The sequence below is a fragment of the Heliangelus exortis genome, chromosome 23 (genome assembly GCF_036169615.1).
Source record: "Heliangelus exortis chromosome 23, bHelExo1.hap1, whole genome shotgun sequence".
Taxonomy (NCBI): domain Eukaryota; kingdom Metazoa; phylum Chordata; class Aves; order Apodiformes; family Trochilidae; genus Heliangelus; species Heliangelus exortis.
The window spans coordinates 7,948,057-7,973,685 of record NC_092444.1 but is presented as its reverse complement, the minus strand read 5'-3'; the positions used below and the strand labels follow the sequence as shown (position 1 = coordinate 7,973,685).

The window sequence follows — 25,629 nt, the reverse complement described above, 5'->3', positions numbered from 1 at the left end:
TAGTGAACATTTTGTGTGGCTCGCTTCTATTTTGCAGGCTTCTCCCAGAGAAGAGGCTTGGAAAGGTTCTCTCTTTTTGTGTGATTTCATTCTTGTCTTTGGTACTGATTTATACCATGTGCTTATTTATAGCAAGAGTTTCATATGACAAAATAATCATTTTGCTTGTGGGTTGCTAGCCCTCCATTCAATGGGAGTTTACGTGTGCTGGGCTCTCTTCTGGGGAGTGAGGAAAGGCAGGCAAGCTGCTGCTTATCCAACATAAATACCCCTGGAGTCAGGCTGGAGTGTGGCATCAAAATAATTTACGAAACGTGAAATTTGAATAGAACTTAAAACCTCATAACCTGTCAGCTTCCAGCCAGGGAAAATATTCTGAGTGTGCCTGCAATGGGAATCTCCATGCCTGGAAAATTGCTTTTATTAGTCTGAAGCAGTTAGCAGAGAGAAAGCAAACTGGACAACCTTGACATCAGGGAGGCAGCTTTGCTCAGCTCCTGTCTCCAACACAGCTGTCTAAGGGCTACTTCAATGCTCTGGGTGAGTTAAATAGAAAGAATTCCCTGTGGATTGCACAGCCAAAGGGCTGAGCCAGCTTCTGAGCCAGCGAGTGTGGTGGCAAAGGTGGGAGTAGTGAAAAAGAGTGGGATCAGGACAATGCAGCAAGCTTTTGTCCATGCAGTTTGTAAGACAGGGTTTAAGGATGATGTTTATAGTGGCCAGGGGAACAAAAACACACCTGCCAGACAATGCTGGAGTTATGCCCTAAACTAGACCAAATCAGTAGTGTTTTCACCAAGTTTTCCCCCAGTCTCAGCACGGGCTCAAGAAACCAGTTATCAGCGAGTTTGGTGAGGGCACTCAGTGTAGAAGGAGCTAAGAAAACCCACTAGAAACACTGGCACCCTGAGGAAACCCACCAGGACAGCCCTCCTTACAGAAATCAGGCAGAAGAGGTATAAAGCAGAACAATTCCCTTCCTACCAAGATGATTGTGAGAGTACAACACAGCAAAGAAGGGAGTGGAAAAAAGTCACAAATTCCAAAATGAAATCTGATGAACATTTTTAGTTCTACAACAAAATAAATATTTGAACTCTGATGTCCCAAGAACAGTGATACTTGTGTTAAAAAAAAAACAAAAAAAACCCCACCCAAATCTATAGATATAACAACATATGCAGAATGTCACAACATTTTGATTATGTTACTGTAAGTCATGCGTGAATCAACCCAATTTATTACAAATATTCACATAGTACAAAGGACAGCAATAGCAATACATGCTGGGATACAGGCCCCTGGCCCTGACTACACTTACTCCATCAAAACCCAGTGTAAACAGCCAGTCACTTTGAAAGTGATCCTTGTGTGTGTGACACTCTCCGGAGCTCCAAAATTGGCTGTTGTTGATACTTGCTGGGCCTTTCAGTAGCTGGGGACTCCCCTGTGCCAGCAGAGCACCCAATTTATGCTTAAAAGGACATTTTCCCCTAAGTGTTCTACAAAAAAGAAATCTGTAGGAATTCTGGCATGCATTGTGGAGCAAGAATTAATACATAAACGTTGATAGCTGCTATATTTTACAGTCACATGGGTCCAGTTTGAGCAACTGCATTCCATTGACTAGAAAGTGGAATTCACCTCTGTTTATTTGTGTAACAGCACTACTTGAGTACTCCCCTTCCTCCTCCAGTACGTATCACTTTAATATATTCTTCACCAAGGGAAAAAAAATGCCACTTAGTCCTTTCTCAAAGATGTGTCTCAAGTGATTTGTAATGGACATGATAAAACCAATTTCAGCCATGCCTGCTTTACAGCAGATTTTTCCACAGCTCTTGACAGAAGACATCTTTGCACACACCCAACCTCAACAGCAGCATTACTGGAGCTTGTATAAACATCATATATTGATCAGCTTGAACAACAGACCTGGCAATAAGTGACTTTTTCTTTCATGCCTCCTGCTGTCACCAGCAGTCTTTGTATTCATGGCACAAAGATACTATTGTTGATCAAGGACTGCAACACTATACAAGGAGTATCTTCACTGATTGCACATGTTCAAGAAAAAGTACCTGGCTTCCATTTTGGGCCTTGCTACCATCCATTTATGACACTGTTATCCAACCATTCCCTTAGCTAAGCTGAATCAAGCAAAGGGCCAGGTCTCTGTTGAAAGGGAAAGCTATAGATGCACTTTAAACGAGTGTGGGGTTTTTTCAATCAAAAAGATCTTACCACATCTTGGGTAACACCTTAACCCCATGAAATGTCAACACCCTTTTGCTTTGTTCAAATTAATTCATACCCTGAAGCTCTATGCAAAGCTGCTTTGGGGGGCTCAATCTCACGTGCTTACATTTGCAAAAAGATTTGTAGAAATCCAGAAAATGTTCCCTGGATGGGTTTTTGGATGGTCTTTGACAGCACCTCCAACCTCTAAGCAGAACTCAGACAGCCTCCCTGTGACCCTGGTGGCAGAAGCCATTTGCCCTCTGTTTCTTTTCATGATTTTTTCACTGCAGTCCAACAAACAACACCCAGGTAATGTTCTCGCTGATGTCTTGGGCAGGCTTTGTCCAACCAGCCTGACACATCTGACACATTTCCCAGTGACTGCCTGGCACCTGAGAGGATGTTGTTCATACCATGCAGCCCAAACCCATGTGTATATCTTACTAAAACATAAGAAAATAAGGGAGGGAATTCTTCCTAAAACTGGTGCTGTTGGCCTTACCTTTTCATAACAATAAAACTGCACAGGCAGTGAGGTATTCAGTGTCATCAGTAAGGTCAAGGAAATACTTAGATATGAAGAAGAACAATTAAAGAGTTCAGACCTTGGATTCCCACCTGCGAAGCAGGGACTGTCTGAGAATTCAACGTGCTTCTTGTTAAATACATCCCGTTCTGAACACAGAGAAGGCCCATACCATTTATAAGTGTATGAAAAAGGCAGTTTTGCTGGCAAATCCTTGTCTGCTTCCTTCACAACACATAAAATATAGTCAGTATTTTACTTCCCCTCTCAATCCTTCATTTACAAACTCAAACACCCCACAATACCAAAAGACATGCTGATTACAAGTGCTATTGTGAAATAAAGTTCTAGTGTAACAAAAACTCCAGATCTCAGTGTATTGTTCAGTAAGCACCTGGTAAAGCACAAATTAAATACAACAGAGTTTGTTTCTGAATTAGAAAAAAGTATATTTATATCTTTTTTAATGATGAGTGAACTGCTTTGGACCTTGAAAAGCAGTAGCCTCTGAAAGCAAGCTGAAGTATTTGTAAAAGGAAAGGCTCTTTGCTCATTTGAAAAGATGCCAGCAGTTAAATGGAGAAGCCTTCAAGAGTCCAGGTTTCTTCAGGCAAATATCCACTGCCAGGTTCTAGAGCTCAGATCCTTCCCTGCTGCACCCCTGCAGGTGATGTTACACACCCATGAACATGCCCATGAAGTCTGAGCCATTCTGGATGGTGATGGGAGCTCCTGCACCGTTGTCCACAAAGATGGAGGTGTACTGACCAGCCTGCAGAGAGAGCGAGAGGGGAAGGAAAACATCTGCCAGTGTAAAATGACGGGAAAAAAGGCATTTCACCACCACAACCTAACCACAGGAGCCTCCTGCCCACTTCTGTGGGAACAGAACCTGACAAAACATTTTCACTGTAGCCCTTCAGCCTTGACTTGGGGGATGACATTTCTGTAGTGAAGCCATGTTACAGGTTTATTACTTAACCAAATCCTTACTGGATCCTTTACTGGGTGCCTAGTTAAGCAGCCATCTGTGCTTCAGATTTTCTTCTGTGAAATGGGAAATACAATTGACAACACATGGAGAGACCTGAGACAGAAAAATATTTACTGTCGTTTCTTTGAGGGAAGGTTACTTCTGTGCCTTAGGATCAGAACATGCAATATAAGTCTGGCTTTCCGGTCACAGATTCCCTCTAGGCAAGGCATTTTTACTTTATTAACCTTATAAAGAAGGTTAATAAAAACTTTCCCACCTCCTGGTGAAAATTCAGCCTTTTCCAGTTAGTAACTCCATACCCTGCCAAGGAAACCAGCCCAGTGACTGCACCCACTTACCTGCAGCTGCAGTAAGCCATGGACATAGACAGTGAAGATTTTGCTGTTACTTTCCAGACCAGCAATGACCTCCAAAGACCTAAACAGCAGCAAAATAAAAAAAACTAAAAGAGGTTAAATACCTAAGAAAAGAAGAACTTTGTCCACACTGTAGTGACTAATAGGAAATCTACAGTGTGTACAGGATTGTGGATGCAAAATGCAGCTGGAGGCAGGAACTGTGAGTCCCTTTCTCTCTCAGAGGCCTTCCTCAGGGTCCTGTGGTCTCTGTCTCCAACCCTTGAACAGACACTAAACATCCCCTTGAGACTGGTCCCAATAGTCTGTAGACTGACCACCACAAGAGTTTATACTCATTATTCTGCAGTTAGATGCATTCTGCCAATAGCAGTTCATTCATTTTCACCTTCACAATACAGATAACACAGATTCTGCACCTGAAAGCTGTTTTAGGAGGATGCTTGCATCAGAGGTCACATAAAACCCGAAGAAAATAAATTGTGCTTCAGCTAAAATTCAAGGGAGAGCTGCAGATCACCCCTTCAGTACTGATTTATTCTTCCCTAGTGTCGTGTTTTGATAACCACCATATTCCTTGCAGTAGCCAGATGAAGGACAACTGCTCTTTGGAGCATCCTCTGTTTACGGAACTCCAGCTCTGCTCCTTTGTACAGGACTCAGGGTGGCAGGAGGTGCCTGAAACATCAGAACAACTTGTGTAAGCTCAGTTCCAAAGCAATAAAAAAGCACAGAGCTCCATACTGGGCTGCTTCTTCTGAAATCTTCCTAGCCAGTAGCAGCAGATCTATCTGCTTTCCCAAGAAAACCAACCTCCTTCCCTTTTTCATAAATTCTTTTTTCATAAATTGGTGGTGATGAAAATAGCAAGTGCAAACCTGCTGTTTCCATCCCCCTTGCAAGGAAATAATATGAATAAAAGGTAGGGGCAATTTGGCCCAGAGAGAGCAAGGCACTTGGCACTGCCTTGATTGAAGAGCTCAGTCTGTGTGTCATATCCTGCCAAAAGCCTGACTTGGGTGGGAACTTCCCACCATTAATCTCTTCTCCTCCAACTGTCTCCTTGCCTCTGAGTTTCCATGTCTCTCAGCCGAAAGCCCTGAGGGCTCTATCAGCTCCCTCAGATGACTGACTGCGCAAGTTGACTTCCCCAGGAAATTCCACAAGCAGGGGTAGCAGCTCAGCCTGTGCCAGGAGAATGTCTGTCCAGGCAGGTTCCCATCCCTCCACCCGTCTTCCTTCCATGCCACAGACCAGTGCTACTCCTGATCCTGCTTTATTCCCACTGCTGCCCAACCCACTCAGCTCAGGACAGCCTTGCAGGACAACCAACCAGCAACTGCAACCTTGGACAACTGATGAAAACTCGAGTCAGACATCAGAGAGCTTTACATGATTAATATCTGGGTCAATTTTGCCCAATTTAAAAAAAAAGAAAGACAGAAAGAAAGAAAAGGGTTTTACTGTTCTTTGGAGAATGTAGCTATAAATTCTTCAGATGGCACATCCCAGCTAGAACCATCACAGTTTTCCACGAGCTTTCAGGTAAAACCATCTGCAACGAGGAAGGTTTTCACTTCCCATCAGATCAGTGGACTTACAGCTCCCTCTTACCTTGTTCCCAGTGAGTACTCCGATACCAACCAAGTCTTTTCCACAGGCCAATAAAATATCCAAGAGGTTTATTTATTATGTCAAATTCACCTGCCAATAAAACCTCTAAATTGATATGCCTGTGGAGAGGTCAGTTCTATTTGCAGCACTCTGACTCAGGGAGCAGGGAAGGTGAGGGCTGAAGCAGCCAATCCAGCAGCAAATTTACGGTTTTCTGGGTTTTAAGTTGCACCTCTGGAGTCATTTGATGGGTGTATTCCAGTGGTGCTACTGCAACGGTGTTGCTACAGCTGTGCTGGAAGAGCTGCAGGCAGGGCAGAGGAAATCTGTGCAGGCATCTTTCCCACCGTGACCAGGGCCGACCAGAAAGCAGAGGCAGTGGCCACTGCGTGCAAGCAGCATTGCCCTCTGCTGGGTGCAGCTCAACCCGGCCCAGGGGCTCCCCAGCCCCTTCCTCCAAGTAAAGTTTGTCAGACTCCTGTGCATGCTGGCCTTCTCCCAGCGCCTATTTGCTGCAGGTGAAAGGATAATATCTACATCCATTTTCCGCAGATATTGGTCACAATTCTCTCAAGATATGGAAATATTAGCTGTTAAGAGTTATTGGCACTTAATTAAAAATCAGAATTAAAAGAGCCACATCAAACCTAAGGGCCAGATGGAATCACTCCCTCCAGAAAAGCTCATTTCTCACATAACATTCAGTGCTGGTGAGCCTGATTTCCACAGCTAGTTGAATCCTTGGCCCACCTGAGAAAAAAAGAATTGCCCAGGGAGCACTGGAGGGACTCACGTGTAGCGGTGGCACAGAGACTCAATGCAGATCAACACCCGGACGTTATCTCTGGCTCGGAGTTGGACTTTACTCTTCAACTCACTGTGATCTGGGGAAAGCAGAGGAAGGAGCAGAAAACACTTTCACAACTTAGCAAACCACCAGACAAACACCATGAACTTTGTGTTTTCTGCATTGGGTTTGGGTGGCAAAGTTTTGGTACTAAGGGGGCTACAGAGGTGGGGTTTGTGAGAACCTGCCAGAAGCTTCCTCCATAAAGCTTCCAGTCTGACAGAGCCAAGGCCAAGTTCATCAGCGATGGCAGAATTTTCTCTGTGATAACATATTTAAGAAGGAGAGGGAGAAGCTGCACAAAACATATTTCAGGCATCAGAATGGCCTGCCCAGGACAGTGGTGGAGTCACCATCCCTGGATTTAAAAGGCATTTGGACCCAGTCCTTAAGGGCATGGTTTAATAGTTGACTGTGTTGTTAGTCAAGGGTTGGACTGGATGATCTTCGAGGTCTCTTCCAACCTAAACATTCTGTGATTCTGTGATATTTAAGAAGGGAGGGCGGGGGGAGGGGAGAACTGCACAACAACCTGCAGCTGGGGAGAGGAGTGGGAATTTGTGAGAAACAACTCTACAGACACCAAGGTCAGTGAAGAATGAGGGGGAGGAGGTGCTGCAGGTGCCTGAGCAGAGATCCCCCTGCAGCCTGTGGTGAAGACCATGGCGAGGCAGGCTGACCCCCGCAGCCCATGGAGGTTTGTGGAGCAGGCGGATGTGCCTGTAGGAAGCTGTGATCCCCCAGAGCCGGTGCAGGTTTGCTGACAGGACTGGTGACTCCATGCTGTCTGTAGACAACACTCACCAATGTGGACATTGGCTGAAAACTGGTAGATGCCAGACACAGGTGCTGTGAAACGTCCTGTTGCCAGGTTTAATCCTGCCCCCCGGAGAAAAGCTCCTTTGGCCAGTGGCTGGAAGGTAAAAAAAAAAAACAGACCCTGAACAAGTCCCCAACGCTCTCAACATTTACCTCTGCCCATGATGAAAAACAAGCTTACCTGCAGGAGAAAAAAAAGCTGAAAAAATTTGCAAGGCTCCTGCCTTACCTCCCTAAAACACACCTTCCAGAGGGGCTCTCAGCAAAATGATCAATATGAGACATGAAGATGACCTTTCTTCTCACTGCTGAACTTTTCCAATGCACCTTGACTCAGACTGTGCTTACTGCCTCCCTATGCTCTGTTTTCCTCTGGCCTCCACTGATATTCTGACACACAAGATCTCCCATTATTTGAGTCAAGAAGTCCCTGCTACTCCCAAAGTCCTCAGAGATGGGGCTGGGGGATTATAAACCCAGAACCTTATACAGCTTTTTGTGAAACAGACACAGAGGAAACACTCATGTGGGTCTCCAGAGGTTTTCTACCTACTTTAGGTCTGTCAGACAGCTTTGATACTGAACAGAAGAGCTGCTGAAACCTGACTCTACAAAGGCACTCATGCTCTGATATCCCTAAAACACAATTTAATAACTGAGCCATCCCAACAACCCAACAGTGGAGTGTACTTGCCATTACTAGATGGTGAAAGAGGCCTGAGACAGGGTGGCCAAATTTACAGAGGTGTTGCCACAAGTGCTGCTAACACCAAACACAAAGTAGTGGAACACTTTTGTTTAAGTACCAGAGGAAGTTAATTGTCTTCCCAATTCTGGGTTATCACATCCAGAAATTGACAGCTTTCACAATGCCGAGGAGGAATAATTTATTTAGCTTTCTCTTTGAAAGGAAGTAAAGCTGCAAATATTTGGGTCTGGTGGTATTTGTTTAGAGATGTAGGGCTGAAGGAGTGAGATGACTTGCTTTTATTCAGCAAAGCCCAGGTGAGGCTCACAAAAGAGTAACTCCCAGTCCTTATTTTCCAAGATCTAGTTTCCAGTTTCACAGAACTTTACTAGTAATGTTTTATGTATGCATATGGTGGTGAAAATATCCCCATGTGCAGCAGTAGTGGTAATCCCTTAAGATTCCACATGGACAATGGGAAAACAGTGACAATGAACTGCAGAATAACTGTTTCATGCCATGAACAACAAAGACAAGGGAAGGAGCTTGACTGAGCTCTTACATTGTCACTACACCATAATTTTTGGTCCTCCTATTTTTGATTTACTTCACTGTAAGAGCAGATCCAAGCCCCATGTGTGCAAACCAGCACTGCAAAACTGATTCATTCCTTTCTTGTTCCAGCTATTAGCAGAATCAGCAACATAATTCCAAAACCACTGGCTGAGCATGGAAGGCAAATTTAGGCACCAGTAAATTATCACTGATAAAACATTCCTGTTTCTTCATGCCCTCTGTAGCTTTGTTATTCTTCTGCTCATAGAAATAGACAATACAGGGAGAGGTTCTCTGGGCAAAATATTGCATTAAATACCCCTGGGAATTAGAGGTCCCTGCTGCATTTGCTGCTCCACAACAGCACCCTCACCCAGCTGCTTCCAACACTGCAGGAATTTATGTCTGAGACACTAAGTACTTGCTTGCAGGCAGTTGTTTCAGTAAGCAGGCCAAAAGCAAACAAACAAGTTAGTGGCCATGGAAAACAGAAACCATGCTTGGAGAACTTAGATGGGAACTGCCAGCTTCCCTTTTCGGTGTTAAACCTTGTGGAGAGCAAGGCACTGGCTTGTCTGTTCTTACAGAAAAGGATAACGCAGCCTGCACAGCAACCACAACACATGGGATGCACCAACCTCCTGAAGCTGCAATCAAATTTAATTCCAAAAGTAGACATTTAGCTTGACCCCAAGGCAGTAGTGACAACAGAACTCCTCCTGGGACCTTTCACCATGAAAGGCATGTGGGCCACTTTGGCCTTAAATGATGTGACTGCTGTCATGTTCCTGGGTAATTCTCACTCCCATGGCCAGTTAGAGGCTGCAGTAACTTTAATTTTTGCTGTGTGAAACACCTTTCTGAAAGCTCTTCCATGGGGTAGCCATAAGAAACCTCAAGAAACATGGGGAAAGCAGTATCACATGCTTCATTCCAGATACTAAGGAAATTGGGAGACCAAGTGAAGAGAGGAAGGGAATGTTCCTGGAGGAAATTTGGCATGGAAGGATGAGCAAACCACCATGCTCTTTCAAGGTCAGAATGACACCATACAGCAGTATAGAAGTGATAGGCCTTCCCTCAGCACAGGTTCTTTCCAGTATCTCTAAATGCTTTGGGTAAAGTCCAAATCCAGGAATTAGAGGCAATTCCTATCATCTCCCTGAGGGGCAGCAAAATGTTGGGTTCGTCACACTCTTAAATTGACAGAACGGAGAGAGGGAAGTTCTTTCTCTCTCCCACTTAGACTGTTTAAAGACAATGTTTTCATCTTTACAAGAGCATCCACTGTCTCCCTCCCTGCTAAATTCCCCTGTATCAGAGCACAAGCTAAAACCAGACACTTCTTGTCCCAAAGCTGAAATGAAAGGTTGGCATCCAGGAGCCTGCCAGCCCTCCCACATCAGCTGCAGGGCCAGAAGCAATTAGAAAGAAGCTTAGCATATGATAACAAAGCATGGGAAGCATCAGCCTACACACTGATTGCCGAGATGTCTTTATTCACATTTTCCCTCCTAATTAATGAGGCAGCAGATCTCTCTAGCCCTGCCCACACTTCAAGTACAATCTTGCCTCTGTGCCAGCACCTACAGTGCTGTCAAACCAGGCTTCCACAAGTATATTTGGGAAAGATCCAGAAAAGCACCCTCTTTAGAATATAACCACTGCCTCTAGTGCCGCAGCTGTGAGAAATCCTAGCAGCAAAACTACTCCATAGGAAAAGATCTGCTGGACCGAAATGGGACTCAGTATAGCTTGGGAAGAAACCTTACTAGCAGAGAGCAACATTCCCTGTTTATGCTCTTCAAACTCTTCTAGTCAAATTAAATTTCAGATCCTGTTTGCTACTGGTTCAGGAGTGGTTTGCAGAAGTTCTAATGTCAAATTCAACAGCTTGCTTGCAACCATGCTGATAATACCCTACAGATGGTAGTGTGTTTGTCATTCTAACAGAACTATAATGAAATCATGTAGGTAACTTCTATTAGTCTTCTATAAAACATTATGTGAAGAACTGGCACATCCTGACCCATCTGATTAAATGATGGGCTCACAAATCTATAGCAAATAGCTTCTGTCTGTCTCTGACATTGTTCTACATCTGAAGGTTACTCTGGAATTAAACTGGGTGTGCACTGAAAAGAGAACAGAACCTTCAGACTAGTGCCAACCATGGACAAGTCTTTCTCCCTCATTAAATGAAATAAAAAGACTGACTGTTGTTTGGGCCTGTGAGACAGCCCTCTCTTGCACAGACCTGTTAGAACGTCAGTAAAACTAATGAGATTCAGTTGGGCTACAAGAGAGGAAGAAAGTCTGCCTCTTGGGCTTCTCAGGAAGACTCAAAGCTAAGTGTCCATCTTACTGCAGTTGAGCTTCAGTGCTGAAGTCACCATATGAGTGACAATCACAAACAAGGCAGTGCCATACCATAGCATCCAAGCCTGAGATGAACTCCTGGGATTAGTCTGGCCTTCCAGGAAACACCTTTACCCACAGAGCCACCAGCAGCTCTGCAGACTGGGGGAACTACAGCTGATCTATACACAGTGGCTGCTGTGGAGTTGCACAGGTTCAGTCTGCAATCCCTTCTCACCGACTGGAAGTTCTGAAGTTCTACCAGGGTCTTCTTATCTACAAGGACCGGGCCTTTTAGCTTGCAGTGGAATGCCTCCTCTACACGTCTGTGGGGTGAAACTTCCTCCAAGGAGAGCAGGAGTGGAGGCAGCTGGCTAGGATGAGCTGAGATAGCCAGGGAAGCTCGACGTTCAATGGCTTCTGAGAAGAAAAAGTATAGGAAAAGAAAGGCTTAATTTAAGAGCCTTGTCTGTGAAACATGAGTTGTGTGATTAGTCTTGTGCACTTAGCTCTTCAACATGAACTAAACTTCACCAGTTTTTTTGGTGCCAAAGAGGGGAATGTTTTAAGGTAATGCTTTTATTACCAGTTCTTTGTTTGCCATGGTGCAGCAGATCACAAAAGCACAAAGCTCTTTGGGTCTTTACCTTTTAATATCTCCTTAAACTCCTGCAGAAGGACTTCCCGGGTGACTTCAGCACCAGGTGCTCCTGGAGGTCCCTGTGGGCCAGGAGGTCCTGGAGGTCCAACAAGGCCACGCTAAGGAAATAACCACAAAAAACCACGTGAGTTAGAACCAGGCAATTGCACTGAGTACTCAGTGCTCAGTTCTCAAAAACTCTTTCAGCCATGAGCCAGTCCCTTTTAAGCTTCTTATGCTGTCTGTTTGCTAACTGGACCACCAGTACCTGTTCCAGTGTGGCAATCTAGCCACACATCACATTATTAATTTATATTGCCCAGCCATAATGATCACATACATGAATGGCTGGTGTGACATAAAGCCCTCAGAAAGAACATGAACCAGTTTATTCAAAACAGTTTAAAGGTTAGCCCACACACAGAAGAGCTTTAAATGAAGCAGTACAAACATACAATAATATTATTAATGCTATTTTGATGTGCATTGTTCTCAGGGAGTTCCTGTTTCCTCAACTAAACTGCAGCAAACCTGTGTGGAATGGCTCCTGCCTGCTCACCGGCATCCAGTGATGATGACAAAAGAAAGGAAATCAATCAGGATGTCTAAGCAGCAGGTCAAAAGTGAACTCATGATCAAAACATCACTAAGCAGATGATGAGTAATTCATTATTTTGAAATTATTTTGAAATTATTTTGAAATTATTTCATTAATTCATTATTTTGAAACACCTTGCTTAATATATATCCTTTGAGATACCTGGACTTTATCTAAGTGGAAGAGAAAAAAATGTTAATTTTATTACTACTGAGCAGAAAAAAAAAACCAAACAGAAAAGGCCCAGTCTAAGAAATGGTTTAAACAAAAAAAGAATATTGATAGTAGAATTGACATACCTTATCTTACAAAGCATCTAGCACCTACTGTCTCAATCTTCTCCAAAATACTTTGAGAAATTAAAACAAACAAACCAAAAAATGAGCATGCAGCATTGTCTGGGGTGGGAAGGCAAAAGCTAGAGCACCCAAAACACTTGGCGTGTCAGCAGCTGGAGGGGAAGCCATGCTGCACCGTTATTAGCTGATGGCAATCTAGCAATAACCTACTAATTTCTTGTCTTTCCCTTTGCATCTCCTTTTGGAGGTATTGCCATCATCTGGGCGGTGAACAAAGGAGATCCAGGTGCGCCGTGGATCTGTGATTCGAGAGTCTGGAGATTCAAGGATCTGAAGAGAAACAAGAACAAAGACTGATACTGCTGTATCTGTTTGGCCACTCTATGGATTCCCAGAATGCAGTTCCCAGAGGACATGGAAGGTGGCATAAAATGGTGGGATACACCTGTAACAAGCAGTTCCATTTGGCTTATCCAGCACTGTGCCATATTTTGTCTTCATTTACAGGAGAACTGCACATGCAAATGTTCTTCAAGTTCTGACACAGTGTATGAAAGACACCAGCCCACCAAAGAGTCCCATTTGAATGAGCTTTTCTTCTTTGTAGTTCACAGGCTAAGCCTGCCAGCAGAAATGTCCCAAAAAACAGAAGATGCTGCCCTTAAAACATCAAAATGCCTTCTCATAACTTACTACACTATCACTTGCAGGGTCTCCCAGCTCCCTTGCTAAAGAAATCAGTAAGAGCCAAGAGCTAGGAGCCAATGCACCTCACAGACCTTCCTCAGGCTGCTGAGACTGTCCTCAGATAGTCCTACAACATACCACAGAAAACCTGCCCACATACCGGGTATTGTTCTCCACTGGCATCTGACACTTATCAGTTGGATCAATCAAGCTATACAGGGAGATTAAAACATAGAGAAGACCTTGAAATGCTCCATAACTTTCAAATCAGAGGCTGTAGAGTGACAAATGTGCACACAGAAAAAAAACCAAAACAACCCAAACCATGTCTGAACATAGAAAAGATGTCCACTGACAAATTTAACTACCTGCTCATTCCTGTGTTCTATGAGAATATTGCAGAAATCATCTAGAGAACCTCTGATATTACAGTGTCAAATTCTGGATCCCTCCCTTCTAAACAAAATCTGGAAAGAAGAGAGAATCTGTCTTTATGAATTTGGGTTCACTTTCTTTTGAGCTGCCTGGTTTCCATTACTCACCTCCCAGAGACAGCCAGAAGAAAGTGATCAAATAGCCATACCTGGTGTATGTAGGCTGGGAATGGACTTCTAACTTTAAATTAAAACAAGGCACCAGAAATCATTGGTTACTAATACTCTGCCAAGCTCTTGTCAAGAGCAATTAACTGTTAACTATGAAGGTTTCAATCAGCAGACATATCAGCCTCTCAAATGTCCATCACAGACAGAGTAAAAGCACAAACCTTCCAAAAATGTACTGAACCAAAGTATTCAGAGCCATTATTGGAAAAGCCATAGAGGAAAACCAGCAATGAATATTTAAAATCTTTAAAACAAGCAAAAAAAAACATGTTTGTTGTAAACTTTGGAAATTCAGAGAAGAAACCTGCTTTATATTTCTTCTGGTGAGACTGAACACGTACAGATGAGAATTCCACCAGAAAGCAATACAAGGTTGAATTACCTAATTTTCAATTATTCCATTACAAGTTTAGGTAAATCAGTCTTGATCCATCACCATTCAGGAGGAAGAAAATAAGACAAGTGCGGTAAAAGTGGCATTTGTCACTTCTCAGAGAACCATAGCAAGTTTTAATAACATTTCTAGTACCACTTATAAGCACAGATTCTCTTTCATCAGTCTGCAGAAGCATGTGGAAAAGAATTAACCTTTAGAATGCAGGTAGAGCTGCAATCCCAATAACTGCAAGATACGGCACTCTAAGAGTAACAGAAACCAGACAGAGGATTGCCAATTTCAGCTAGAAATTTAAAGGGAAGCTCATTTTAAGGAGGAAAGACCAGTCTGTGTGATCTGCTATGAAAAATCCATACAGCGTAAATTGTTTCAAAATTAAATCTTAGAAGTCTGCTGGAGTTCCAGCTTGAGGTTAGAAGGAATGTTGGTGCTTCTAAGTTGATGCAGAGCCTGAAAAGCTCTCTCCGGCATACAACCAGGCACATGGGTGTAGTAAAAGGCACTTGTCCACAGGTTTCAGAGGTGATGTGACCACAACTATTTATTTTTGGGTCAACAGATGATTTGCAAACTAGCAGAATATGAGCAGCTCCACAGAAATCAGAGGTGCTGTGAACTGAGCAAGGGTGTTTGTTAAACACACATCTAAAACTCTGTGAATCCAACTCCATCTTCTCTATTGGGTAAATAATCTCAGATTATTTATAGTGCACCCTACAGAAAGATCTGCTGCTACTGAATCCCTCTGTTCAGTCAGTCCACCTGTCCTCCCCTCCAGATAGATGGCTGCAGAGTTGCCAGCATCTGTGCTCTAAACCAAAGGAAGGATATCCCAAGACACACTGTTCCTGCATTCTACTGTAATTAATCAGTTATGGTTACGCACACTCCCCCTAACCCTCACGCTTAGTATCTATTGCGAAAAAGACAAACTGCTAGTAACAATGTAGTTCATTATTTCTGCACCCAAATCAATCTGTTCAAGACTTTTAATGTTTAGAACCCCATTTAGAGTCACCTGTAAATTGTGTGTTTAGTCAAGCTCCATTATTATTTGCCTTTTTTACTTACCATACCCAGGATTTAAACAGCTTTCCAAAATGCCACTGGAAGTTAATGAAAACAGAGCACCATAGGAAATCCTGGTATTGTGAGGTTAGAGTCACCTCACTAAAACATTATCACCTCCCCACAGACTGCTTGACAGCAGGTAAGGTGCAGCTTATTTCTACAACAAACCTGAACTAATCTTTCGCTGAGTTTCATGGAGATTTAATGGTTTCTGATGGGAGAAGCTAGTACTTTCCTGCCCCACTTCATCTGAAAACAGATGGGTGCAGACTCACCAGACAGGAGGTCACACCTGCAGAGGACTGTGTTTATGAGCAGGTAAAAACCTACCCATGCTTTGCCCAAAGGAAGCAGATGTCTTTTTTTTTTTTTTTTTTGTCCCAGTGACCTGGATTGGCAGGTCTGTGATAAGGCTGCAGTGCAGTTCCCAAGGCAGAAGGAAACAACTTATTAACAGAATCACCCAGCTCAGACAGGTTGGAGTATCCCCTCAGTGCTGTAACAGAAGCCAGCAAAAGAACAGCTGGGATGCAGAGAAAAGGAAAATCAGATCGGTTCTTTCCTCCAAAAAGGGCTGGCTCGTGTGGCAGGAACTCAGAAGTGCAGTCTCCAGGACACAAGGCAAGAGCCTTAGGAACTGGGATGCAGCATTTGTTGCAGACTATTCAAATATTCCTGGTTTCCACCAGGCTGCAAGACAGGCATAAGCTCCCCTCTTCCGCAAGAAGAAGGAAACATGCCAGCTAGATGTAGAAGCCAGCGATCCTGGGCAGATTCTGACCATTAACTGTGAAGACAAACAGATGTCCTCTGCCTTTCTGGAGCTCCAGCTCTGAAGAAACAGACCAGAGCAGATATCTTGTGAGGGAGGGAAAAAGAAATCCAGATGGCACATCCCAGAAAAAGAAATTAAAAACTCCTGAAGTTTAAAAATAATAATAATAATAATAAAAAAACAATCCCACACCTCTCAAGTGTCTTGCTTAAATTACAAATCCCTCTACAAGACAGTCATGGCACTCCCTGATTTCTCCAGTACAAGGATGATTGACAGTTAAAATGAATGTTCCATCCTTGTGGTATTATTATTTAATTACTATGGCATGCATGAGCAATCCCAGCAATAAGCATGCAAGCCTGTTATTCTTGGCAGCAGCAGCCTCCAGCAGCCAGAGAGACCTTGCAGCCAAGTCAGGTATTGGGACTGAGAACAGCTTTGGAATCCCAGCAAAGGGGACCTGTCCCTCCTGGGGTGCAAAGCTAAGCTGCAGGAGTCAGGAAGAATCCTCCTGTTTATGACAGTGAAATCAGGTTTATTCCTTAACACTTGAAACACTACCTCCAAAATCAACAGAAGCCTTGCCAGCCATTTTTAACAGGTATTTGGAACCTGAAGACAACAGCACCTATCACTTCAGAACCAGTTTATAGCACTGAAGAGGAATTTGCCTGCTTTCTCCCTGACTGCCCTCCCAATAAAAAAGCAAGTTGAGCTGTAATTTTGATGGTTGCACACAAGCAGAACCCATGGTGCTTTCTGGCTCTGAGTCTCAGAGCAGCACACACCGCCCAGAGACACACACAGAGTCATTGGCCAAGATTCAGCTAGCATGGAAGAATCTATGAGCAGAAACCTACAGCTGAGTAGCAGAGCTTAGATCCTGAGAAATTTCTGAACTGTATCTGAACTTTCCTGAAATTCAAGGACACTGGGATCTCCACTCCACATCTCTGTTAAAAAAACCAAAGTGAAACTGGCAAAAGTAATTACAGAGGCTGGAGAAATAAAGTCAATGTACCTATGAGCAAGGCTGGATGCCTAAAAGCATCTCAGAATGTTCTCATGCACACCTAAGCATTCTCAGGGTGGGTCAGGAAGGCAAAATGCATGATAAGGTTACAATTCTGGGAGAGGACAGCATCCTTTCCACCTGCAGTTGGTCAGACATGTGTGTCCAAGAACATACACCTAAGCATTCCAGTCCCCAGTCTTTATGCCTGAAGTTATTGCCCTGCAAGTTTTGCTCTGTTATCTATGTATTTGTCCAGCTGTGATGGGATTAGATTTAGGAATTCTTTGCTCAGGAGTTAAGCAGTTACCAGACACAAAATGGAGCCGAGCATTCAATTATCTTAATCCATAAATTTCTATGCTGTTACACCTGATTTACACCAGCAAGAGTACTGTCAGCTTCATTATGAAATTAGGAGCAAATTCTTTATTTCAGTAGTGTATTTTACTTGGAACAGGTTAAAAAGTGACAGATCATTTTTTTAAATTTTAGTGTGAGAAATTATGTGCCAGCTGCTAATAACTTAGGGTTATACACTCTGCTGGTTATTAATGAGATGTAAAACCAAGGTCCTGACCATTTGTGGTTTTTAAAGATCTGTCAAGAATTTTCCCCAGAGCAGAAGTGTTAGGTTTGGTATCTTAGACAAATCTGAAATTCAACTCCTACCTAAATTCCCACTATGTTTCTGATTGAAAATTTATTCTTCACCTCTCTGAACGGCTATTCCAAACAGCTTCTCCCCTCCACTTAAAACACAAAGTGGTCACACCTGTAATGAATTTAATTATTATTTCCCAGATCTGTTTGAAATAAGACCCTTGCACTGAATCATATGATACAGAATGTCACCTGTATGAATCCATCAATATTTCTTCACATGGGCTACAAGGAATTGCTAGGAAGTAAATTGTTACATTCCTTCTCATTCATAATGTGCCAGAGCAAGACTGACAAATTGACAGATACAAAACACCAAAGATGACAACATCTACTACAGACAGGCCACGATCCAGTCTCTCTGAAGGCTTTAACACTTGTCAAGCCAAAAATTATTCTCTCAGTTACACATGCAGTCACACACACTTCAGGCTAAGGCTGCAATCTCTTTACAGAGGAGCAATGCAATGTATGCAATGTCACTGAACCAGCTGCTGTTTGCAATTGGAAACAGAAGGCCCCAAAGAAATAATTCAGAGAGATTTAAGTAATTAACCAGGTGGACCTAGCCTGAGACATTTGACAGAGTCAGAGGGATCACGAAGTGAAATTTCAAGGACTCCTTGATGACATAGCAGGTAATTAAATTAAAAACACTATGCTATTTCCTGCAGAAATTCCACTTAAGGTAAAATCCTATTGACCTCAAATCATCCCTGAAATGTCACTGGGACATCGAATCTGTTCCCTAGGGCAGGATGTTGGTTTTGTGTTGATTCCCTAAACTAACCCCTAAGGCAGCTCACAGAAGAGATGAAGTTGGAAGGGACACCCATAGACATAGTGTACCTCTAAGCAGGTACACTATTGAAGGTTACCCTGGGACTGCCTCCAAAGGTGGAGGCTCCACAGCTTCTCTGTCAAGTCTGTGTTTGACTGTCCTCACAGAAAAGAAGCTTTGATAAGACTGGAGAAAAAAATTAAAAAAAAACAACCTACAACCCCAAACCAAACTCACTATTTACTTGGAAATATCAGGTTCATCAGATTTGAGACTTCTGCACCACTGTTTTCAGTAGAGGTTTCACGATATGACTCATGGACTGTGAATGTTGAGAAATCTGACTCAAACTGCTTTGCTTAATGAGAAGGAGAACACACCTACGTTTTCAACACTATGAATAAAAATCACTACTCTCAGCTAATATTTCATTCCCTGCTCCTACTTTGATAAACCTACCAGCTGGCCACAGAATCTTCCAAGGTAAACACAGCCTTAATTTTTACTGTACAAGGCCAAAAAATGTCCATCTTTCCTGTTACGTGCCGTGGAGAAATAAAATGGACGCTGATGCTGTTTAATTTTCCTCGGCAGGGCATCCTTTCATGAAACAAAACTGCTCACAGAAGCACCTTCAGGGCTCAAAGAGATCAGTCTTCCATAGAGAACTGCTTTTAGCCTTCCTTTAGCTTGATAGAGTAGGTAAGGAGAGCTGTACTACCACTTTATTCCTCCCTTAGTGAATTTGCTGTTAATGACAACTGTCCATTAACCCAGAAATGGTGTCAATTCTTAAGCGCTTCATTTATAGCATGCATAAAATAATCCCTTAGCTTGGGCAGGTGGTGTATAAATATAAAATGTAATAGAGTCACTCATGTTAGAAACAATACTGACCTAGAGCCTGGACTTCAACCTCAAATTGATTCCAAGGAGAAAAGTTCCCATTACAAAATCTGGGAGTGGATACCATCCAGAGCTCATAAGCATTGACATCAAAGATTTAGCTTGATTCAGTCCTTATTGAACAGAACCTGCCTTCACTGAACTCATCAGCTCTTGTTGCAGCCAAACCTTTGCCATGGATATTTTAAAGCAAAGTATTTCAACACAGAAACTGCAGCTTCCAAACAATGTCTGTTTTAATGAATGCCCACTAGCCTCTGAATGAGTGCTGTGTTTCTTCTAGCAATAATGTACCTATGACTATATCAGAATTAACTAGAACCAGTTTCTGCTTGATTTTGCAACCAGAATATATATCCAATACATTTCACTGTGAGCCAAATGAATTCCAGAATAGACATGAAATTTAGTTGCACGAGATATGTATCTGGCTTCTTTTGCAAAAGCAGAATGATGCAGTTCTAGAGTAGAAGAAAATGATTGATTATAAGCACCTTAAGAATTTAGCATGTATACAACCTGTCCTGACAGAGCCCTGCAATACACAGAAAAACGAGCTGAAGAAATGTTCCTTACAGTCCCCTAATGATAATTTGAAGTTCAGCAGCCAGTTTGTCTTATATAGAGGACTGTTTCCCAGACTTGCCCAACCTTAACCAATTACTGTCACAATAGCATTGAACAGGATATGTAGAATGTCAGCCCAATTGTTCTAACTTGCCCCCTCTGCCATGCCCCAATTTTTGGCAGGTTTTTCCTCTATTGCTATAGTGACTGCCATCCCTAATGCTTGTGATCAAAGTCATGTTTTAGAGGTCACCTCCATTTGAAACAAGGGCCATTTTTGTGTGAGTAGAGAAAGAGAAGAGACTGTGTGATTGTCTGGACTGTCTGGAAAGGACTGTCCTCCTTTCTCAGTGTTGCAGTCTCCCTTCCATTTCATCCTGCTCCTAATTCTAGGAGCTGCCTTTAAATTCCCTAACCCTCTCTCCTGCTCCCAAGGTGTCTGTGCAAGTTTTCATCTTAAAGTATTCTGGGGGTTATGATCAACTGACTGGAAATTTTTCTCAGCTTTCAGCCTGGGCTGACTGTCCCAAACATGTAACTGGAAGGATCCTATCCTGCCAAATTCACTCACTAAGTCATCAGTTACAGATATTGAGGTATCGTCCACAGTCTTACACTTGCCACTTGTGCACAACTACTACCAGCCTGAACCCTTTTCCTACAAGAGCCACAATCACCTTAAACAGATCATCTGACTACAGCAACATTTTTCTGATTTGTGATTTCCAGTCATCACAGCCTCTCTGGTGGAAGGTGCAGTGCAGAGAAAGCTCAGGCATGCTCATATCTTTATACTGTTGCCTTATACAGTTTTGAAGTAACATTGCAAGGGTTGCCTGGACGACATACATTAATATTCCAGTGTCATTATTTTACTGCAATAGCCCACTTAGCCTTTTTCTAATAAATTGTTTCTGAACAGGATAGTGTTCATATAGTAGAACTCCAAAATGTCTTTACACTTAATCAGCTACTGTAGGACTAGAACTTCAGTCATGCATATTCTAAAATAAATTCCAGTGTTTGCTTCAGTAAGCTAGAAAATCAATCATGCAAGGGCAAAAGAGAGAACATTTCTCTTTAAAAACCAAATAGAATTTGGCAAGATTGCTTCAACTGTTGAGAAAAGGAACTGGCATCACATTAGTGCAAGAAAGAAGTTATACTAAGCCCTGACAAGGCATAAATACCTACCTTGGGATGCCCATGCAGTTCTTCACTGTTTGAGAGGGTAGCATTGAAAGGCTCTGTATACTGATTCGGTTCTTTCTTCATCTTTCTGTCTCTCTTTGCTGCTGTAACTCTGAAGAGGCAAAACTGCTGACAAAGTAAAGTTGCCACAAATACCCAGGTGCACCCCTTCATTTTGAAAAGGGAGGGGCCAAGTCAGGAAGGGCACTCTGTCCAAGCACAAAAACCTTCAACACCAATAAGAGGAACAGACACAGACTTCTCTCTAAAAAAATGAAAAATTAAAAGGTTAGAACTATCAGAGATGATCCTCTGGGGTCTGCAGTGTCAAGCAGCAGACAGGGATGTGCTGGTTGCTGAAGCAATCGCTGTTCAAGCAGGACACATGGAACTGGTATAGATAAACTTGTTTGAAAATTTGGATTCACTCGAAGAAAGAGGTAAGTCCATTCAGCCTCTTGAAGCTTACATAAATACAAGAGGCCCTGGAAAGTCCTGCCACCCACCTTGAAGTGTTGCTCTCCCTCCCTCCCCCCCCCCCCCCCCCCCCCCAAATAAGTCTTCAGACTCGTTTAAAATGCACTCAACTATGAAACCTAGAGAAGTCAAATTGCTCAGGGCAACAGTTGCTCAGGCCAGAGCTGAGAACATACACTCATTAGGGGGGTTGTTAGGTTGTTCCCCTTCACCAGGAGATTTCACTTTCTGTCATTTGAAGCACTGTTAAGTTCAAAGCAGGCTTGAATATGTTCCATCTGTTCTCTCTTGAATGATACTTCCCTTTCCTCAATGACAAGTCCTCATCTTTTCCTTTCAAGATGCTGGAGAACAGAAACCCAAGGTTGCTACAGCCACTGCCCTTCTGAAGAGGCTGAAAGCATCACAGCTCAGCCTTCAAAGGAGAAAATAAATTTCTCATATCACGAGTTAAAACAGAGAGAAGCAAAGAATCTGAGGATGTACCTAGGTCCATTAGGAGCAGACAAAGTTTTCCCAAGTCTAGCTTCTCTCCCACTCTAGCTGCGTTTATCTTCACTTTTCTTTAATGAGATGACAAACAGCCAAGTCCCGATGCCACAAGCAGCTGTCAGAATGTAGAATCTCATGTCTTTTTCATCCTCATCCAGGCAAGATTTCAGGTACCCCTGAGTGTAGATCACGCCTGTTCTTTCTCACTGCTCCTTTCCTCAGCTGCAGACTGGCAAAATCCTCCTCAGCTTTTGCTTTACCTCAGCAAATAAGTACTTCTTTCCTGAATGAGTTTCCATCAACTTCAAGAAAGGGGGAAAAAAAAAAAAAAAAAAAAAAAAAAAAAAAAAAAAAAAAAAAAAAGAGAAAAAAAGGAGGAGGGATCACATTCTAATGAGCTGTCAAGCCTATTCTCTTCACATTCCTATTAGACTCACTGATAAGTGGAGCTGGCCCGTGTGCCAGGCAGATTTAAATCAATGCCCATTCCCTGCTCCCTCCCCTCAGCCTTATTCTGTACCTCCCCTTCATTATCTCAGAGAAATAACCATTTTTCTGGGAAGTTTGTAAAACTGTACAAGAGTGTGTGGTAGAACTAAAAATATGTGGCTTGGAATATGCACTCAGCATCACACCACACATTAATCCATCAGAACTCTTGCTTTATATTCTAGCTGTGCTCCAGACAACATTTTCCCCCTGCCTCAGTGGGGGCCTTCTGATTTCTTCACAAAAAAGTGGGCTGTTTAGGAAAAATAATAGAGAAAGCAAAGCTTACACATCTCCTAAAAGAATTTCATAAGGAAGTTCCTGAGGTACTTGGAGAGTCTGGAAATCTTTTGACAGTTCCCCACCACCTAGAACAAACATTCCTATTCTGTCTACAAATATGGAGAGTGATGCAAAAAGTTACCTGAGTTTCTACCAGAAGAAAGTCAAGGAATGGTAAAAGGTTGGAGATAATATAATTTAAAGTAGCCTATGAAGTCCCTTTACCATGCCTTTTGTCAGCCAAGTAATAATGCTAGCACAGTTCTTCACCAGACTCTGAAGGAAGTCAGGTTGGATCAGGAGCAACAGCTCTGTTTTCTGTGGCTCAGGGAAACTGAGGCATGACCAATCTGAGTGCAAAAATCAGGCAGCAGAATACAGACTAATTTTTTTATAGCATCCTCTGAGAGAAATGGAGTTTGGGAAAGACAGTAAGAAGGGAAGTTAGACAGAAGCTAAATAGTTAACCCCTCCCCCAACTAGCTCACATTCCATCAAAACTACGTGGCAGACTTTATTTGTTAATAATATTTAACTTTCTTTGGCGCCTTCTCATACTTAAGCCTCTTTTTTCAGGTTAGTTGTAGACAAGCCATGAATTTGTAAAAGTGCACTTGATGACACATTAATAGGACAATCTGTCATACTGCAGCTAAACAGCTTGACAGATCCACACACCATAGCAAGAAATGACATTCAAGGCTGGAATGGGGCAATTGCTTTTTTGGACCGCTGGTGCAGGCTGTATCTGCCTGCCTGCAACATCTCCTTTCCCATCCCAAGAGCCAAATCCCAAAACTACCTCCTCAGATTTGGGGAAGATGAATCCTAACTATCTTTGCAAGCACAAGGTGAAGCTAGTTGATGGTTGGGTAGGGCAAACTGAGTGTAGCTAATTCCCTGTATACTGACCACTTTATGCTGGGCTGAAAAAAAATGCCAGCACAGTTTTTACCTCTCCTTCAACCTTCAATTCAGCATTTGTATTATCTGTAGAAAACTGCACCCCTGGCAGGTCCTGTTCTCACATCGCAACTGCAGCAGTTCCAAAGCACCTGATGTGCACCTGCCAACGTGTGAACAATATTCAAACCCTGTTTCCAAAAACAAAAACAAAAACCCAAACAAGAATAGGCTGATAATAGCACAACAAACCAGGATCTCAAAGGGACTGAAAAGACAAACAGCAGTATTCTTCTCTGAGCTCAGCACCGTCACAGCAATTATGGCTATAGCAAGGAATGCACCTGCTAATTCTGCATGAGTAGTAAAGCCCTGAAGAAACTAAAAGCCGCCACATTTAGTCTTCAAAATTGTATGCAAGAACCCAAATGCAGTGTTCTTAAAGTGTGTGTAAAGCTGGAGAGGAAACTGAATAGTCAGGCAAGAAACCTGTGATTTGATCTTTCAATCTCTCCTTACACAATTTATCTTTTACTCAAGATAGACCTTACCTAATTGAGCTAAGAATAATATCCAAAGGGTAAAAGGTCAAAAATTAGGATTTTACAGAGTTGTCTATTGTAGATACCTTGGTGCAGTGATTTTTTTGAGCCAAGGCACATTACCAGTCCCTGACACACCCCCCATGCCTGCATCATAGCAGACAAAGTTCTAGAGTTACTCCTAGGATGGATCCCTCAGGTTTAAACCCAAAATTTCCCAGTGCTGATCTGCTACAAACTCAATGGAGTTGATAAACAAAAACTGTTACACCAAACCGCAACACACCAGCAGACAAAACAACCCCACAGCTTTAGGCAGAGAGACCAAGAGCTGGTGGCCTTGGGTTGCCTTCTGCCAAGGCACAGCTGCCCCTGTACCCCAGGTTTGGGAGGCTCTGCCCCACATGGGCAGATCACAGATCCCACGCGGGATCACTACGCCATCTCGTGGCAAACCCACGGAAAGACCCCGAGGCTGGACCAAGCGGGGACACAGCTGGGGTGGGCTCTGCACAGGGACCCAGGGGTCAAAAAACCTCCTTGGGGCAAAGCTTTTCCTACAGATAAGAAGTTCCTAGCAAACTGCGATAAACTATCCACATTCTTTCCCCAAAAGTCTTTTCAATAACGTGAATGCTTTGGGTTAAGTGGCTTCCCTGGTGTTCAGGTGACTTTTGTACTGAAAGGATGATTTTTCTGATTTAATAAGCAAGATTTGGCCTTTGCTGATCAGAGAAAAAAGTATCATCTCATGCACAGTCTTCCTGTGATGGGGTTGCAATATAATCCACTAAGAGCAGAAACTTTAGAGACATTAAAAAAATTTCGGAAGCACAGGGTTTAAGCTACTTCCAACTACAAATTATAATCTTGCTCTTCTGAATAAAAGCCAGTCACTTGCTGAGTACTTACACATTTAAGGAGAGCTGGAGAATCCATGAGCTGGGCACCAGCAGCATTTCTTTGGCCTTCCATGTAGAGGAGTTTCCCATATAATGCTTTGCTAGATCAAACACTATCAACACCCAGGAGCAGCTTCAAATCCAAGTACTTGTGCAAAAGCAGTAGAAGGGTTTTTACATCCCCTACAGTTTTCTAAGGCAGGGGCAGAACAAGGCTTGTCCTCACAGTGGGAATCCTGTATGACTACACAGATCCAAAACACTGCCACATGGCTATCCTCATTGGCCTAGATCCTTATCAACACAAGCACTACAATACCCTGAATCAGGCCAAGTGACAAAAGGA

The 25,629-nt window shown here is 42.9% G+C and overlaps 1 protein-coding gene across 5 annotated transcripts; it reads right to left on the bottom strand.

Moving 5' to 3' along the window:
- Positions 1-1,048: 1,048 nt before the first annotated feature.
- On the bottom strand, positions 1,049-25,602 carry C1QTNF12 (C1q and TNF related 12). 5 transcript variants are annotated; one of them, XM_071767308.1, is made up of 11 exons: positions 25,294-25,595; positions 23,079-24,030; positions 22,160-22,467; positions 21,200-21,461; positions 12,749-12,868; positions 11,649-11,760; positions 11,240-11,421; positions 7,386-7,494; positions 6,528-6,618; positions 4,103-4,181; positions 1,049-3,539 (listed from the first exon to the last, which is right to left on the bottom strand). In XM_071767308.1, exons 4-11 carry the CDS (start codon positions 21,368-21,370, stop codon positions 3,441-3,443), a joined length of 963 nt encoding a protein of 320 aa, XP_071623409.1. In that variant the 5' UTR covers positions 21,371-21,461; positions 22,160-22,467; positions 23,079-24,030; positions 25,294-25,595; the 3' UTR covers positions 1,049-3,440. The 5 variants fall into 5 exon arrangements, with proteins under 5 accessions (XP_071623409.1, XP_071623408.1, XP_071623411.1 ...); XM_071767307.1 differs by having other exon boundaries at positions 23,892-24,030; positions 25,294-25,591; XM_071767310.1 differs by lacking the exon at positions 12,749-12,868 and having other exon boundaries at positions 23,892-24,030; positions 25,294-25,602.
- Positions 25,603-25,629: the final 27 nt, after the last annotated feature.

Coding starts and splice junctions, on each gene's coding strand:
- C1QTNF12 (XM_071767308.1), bottom strand. CDS start 21,370: ATGAAGGGGTGCACCTGGGTATTTGTGGCAACTTTACTTTGTCAGCAG. Junction 11,761..12,748: donor AAGGGAAAGACAAGAAATTA/GTAGGTTATTGC, acceptor TTATTTCCTTAG/CGTGGCCTTGTTGGACCTCC. Junction 11,422..11,648: donor GTTTAAGGAGATATTAAAAG/GTAAAGACCCAA, acceptor TTTTCTTCTCAG/AAGCCATTGAACGTCGAGCT.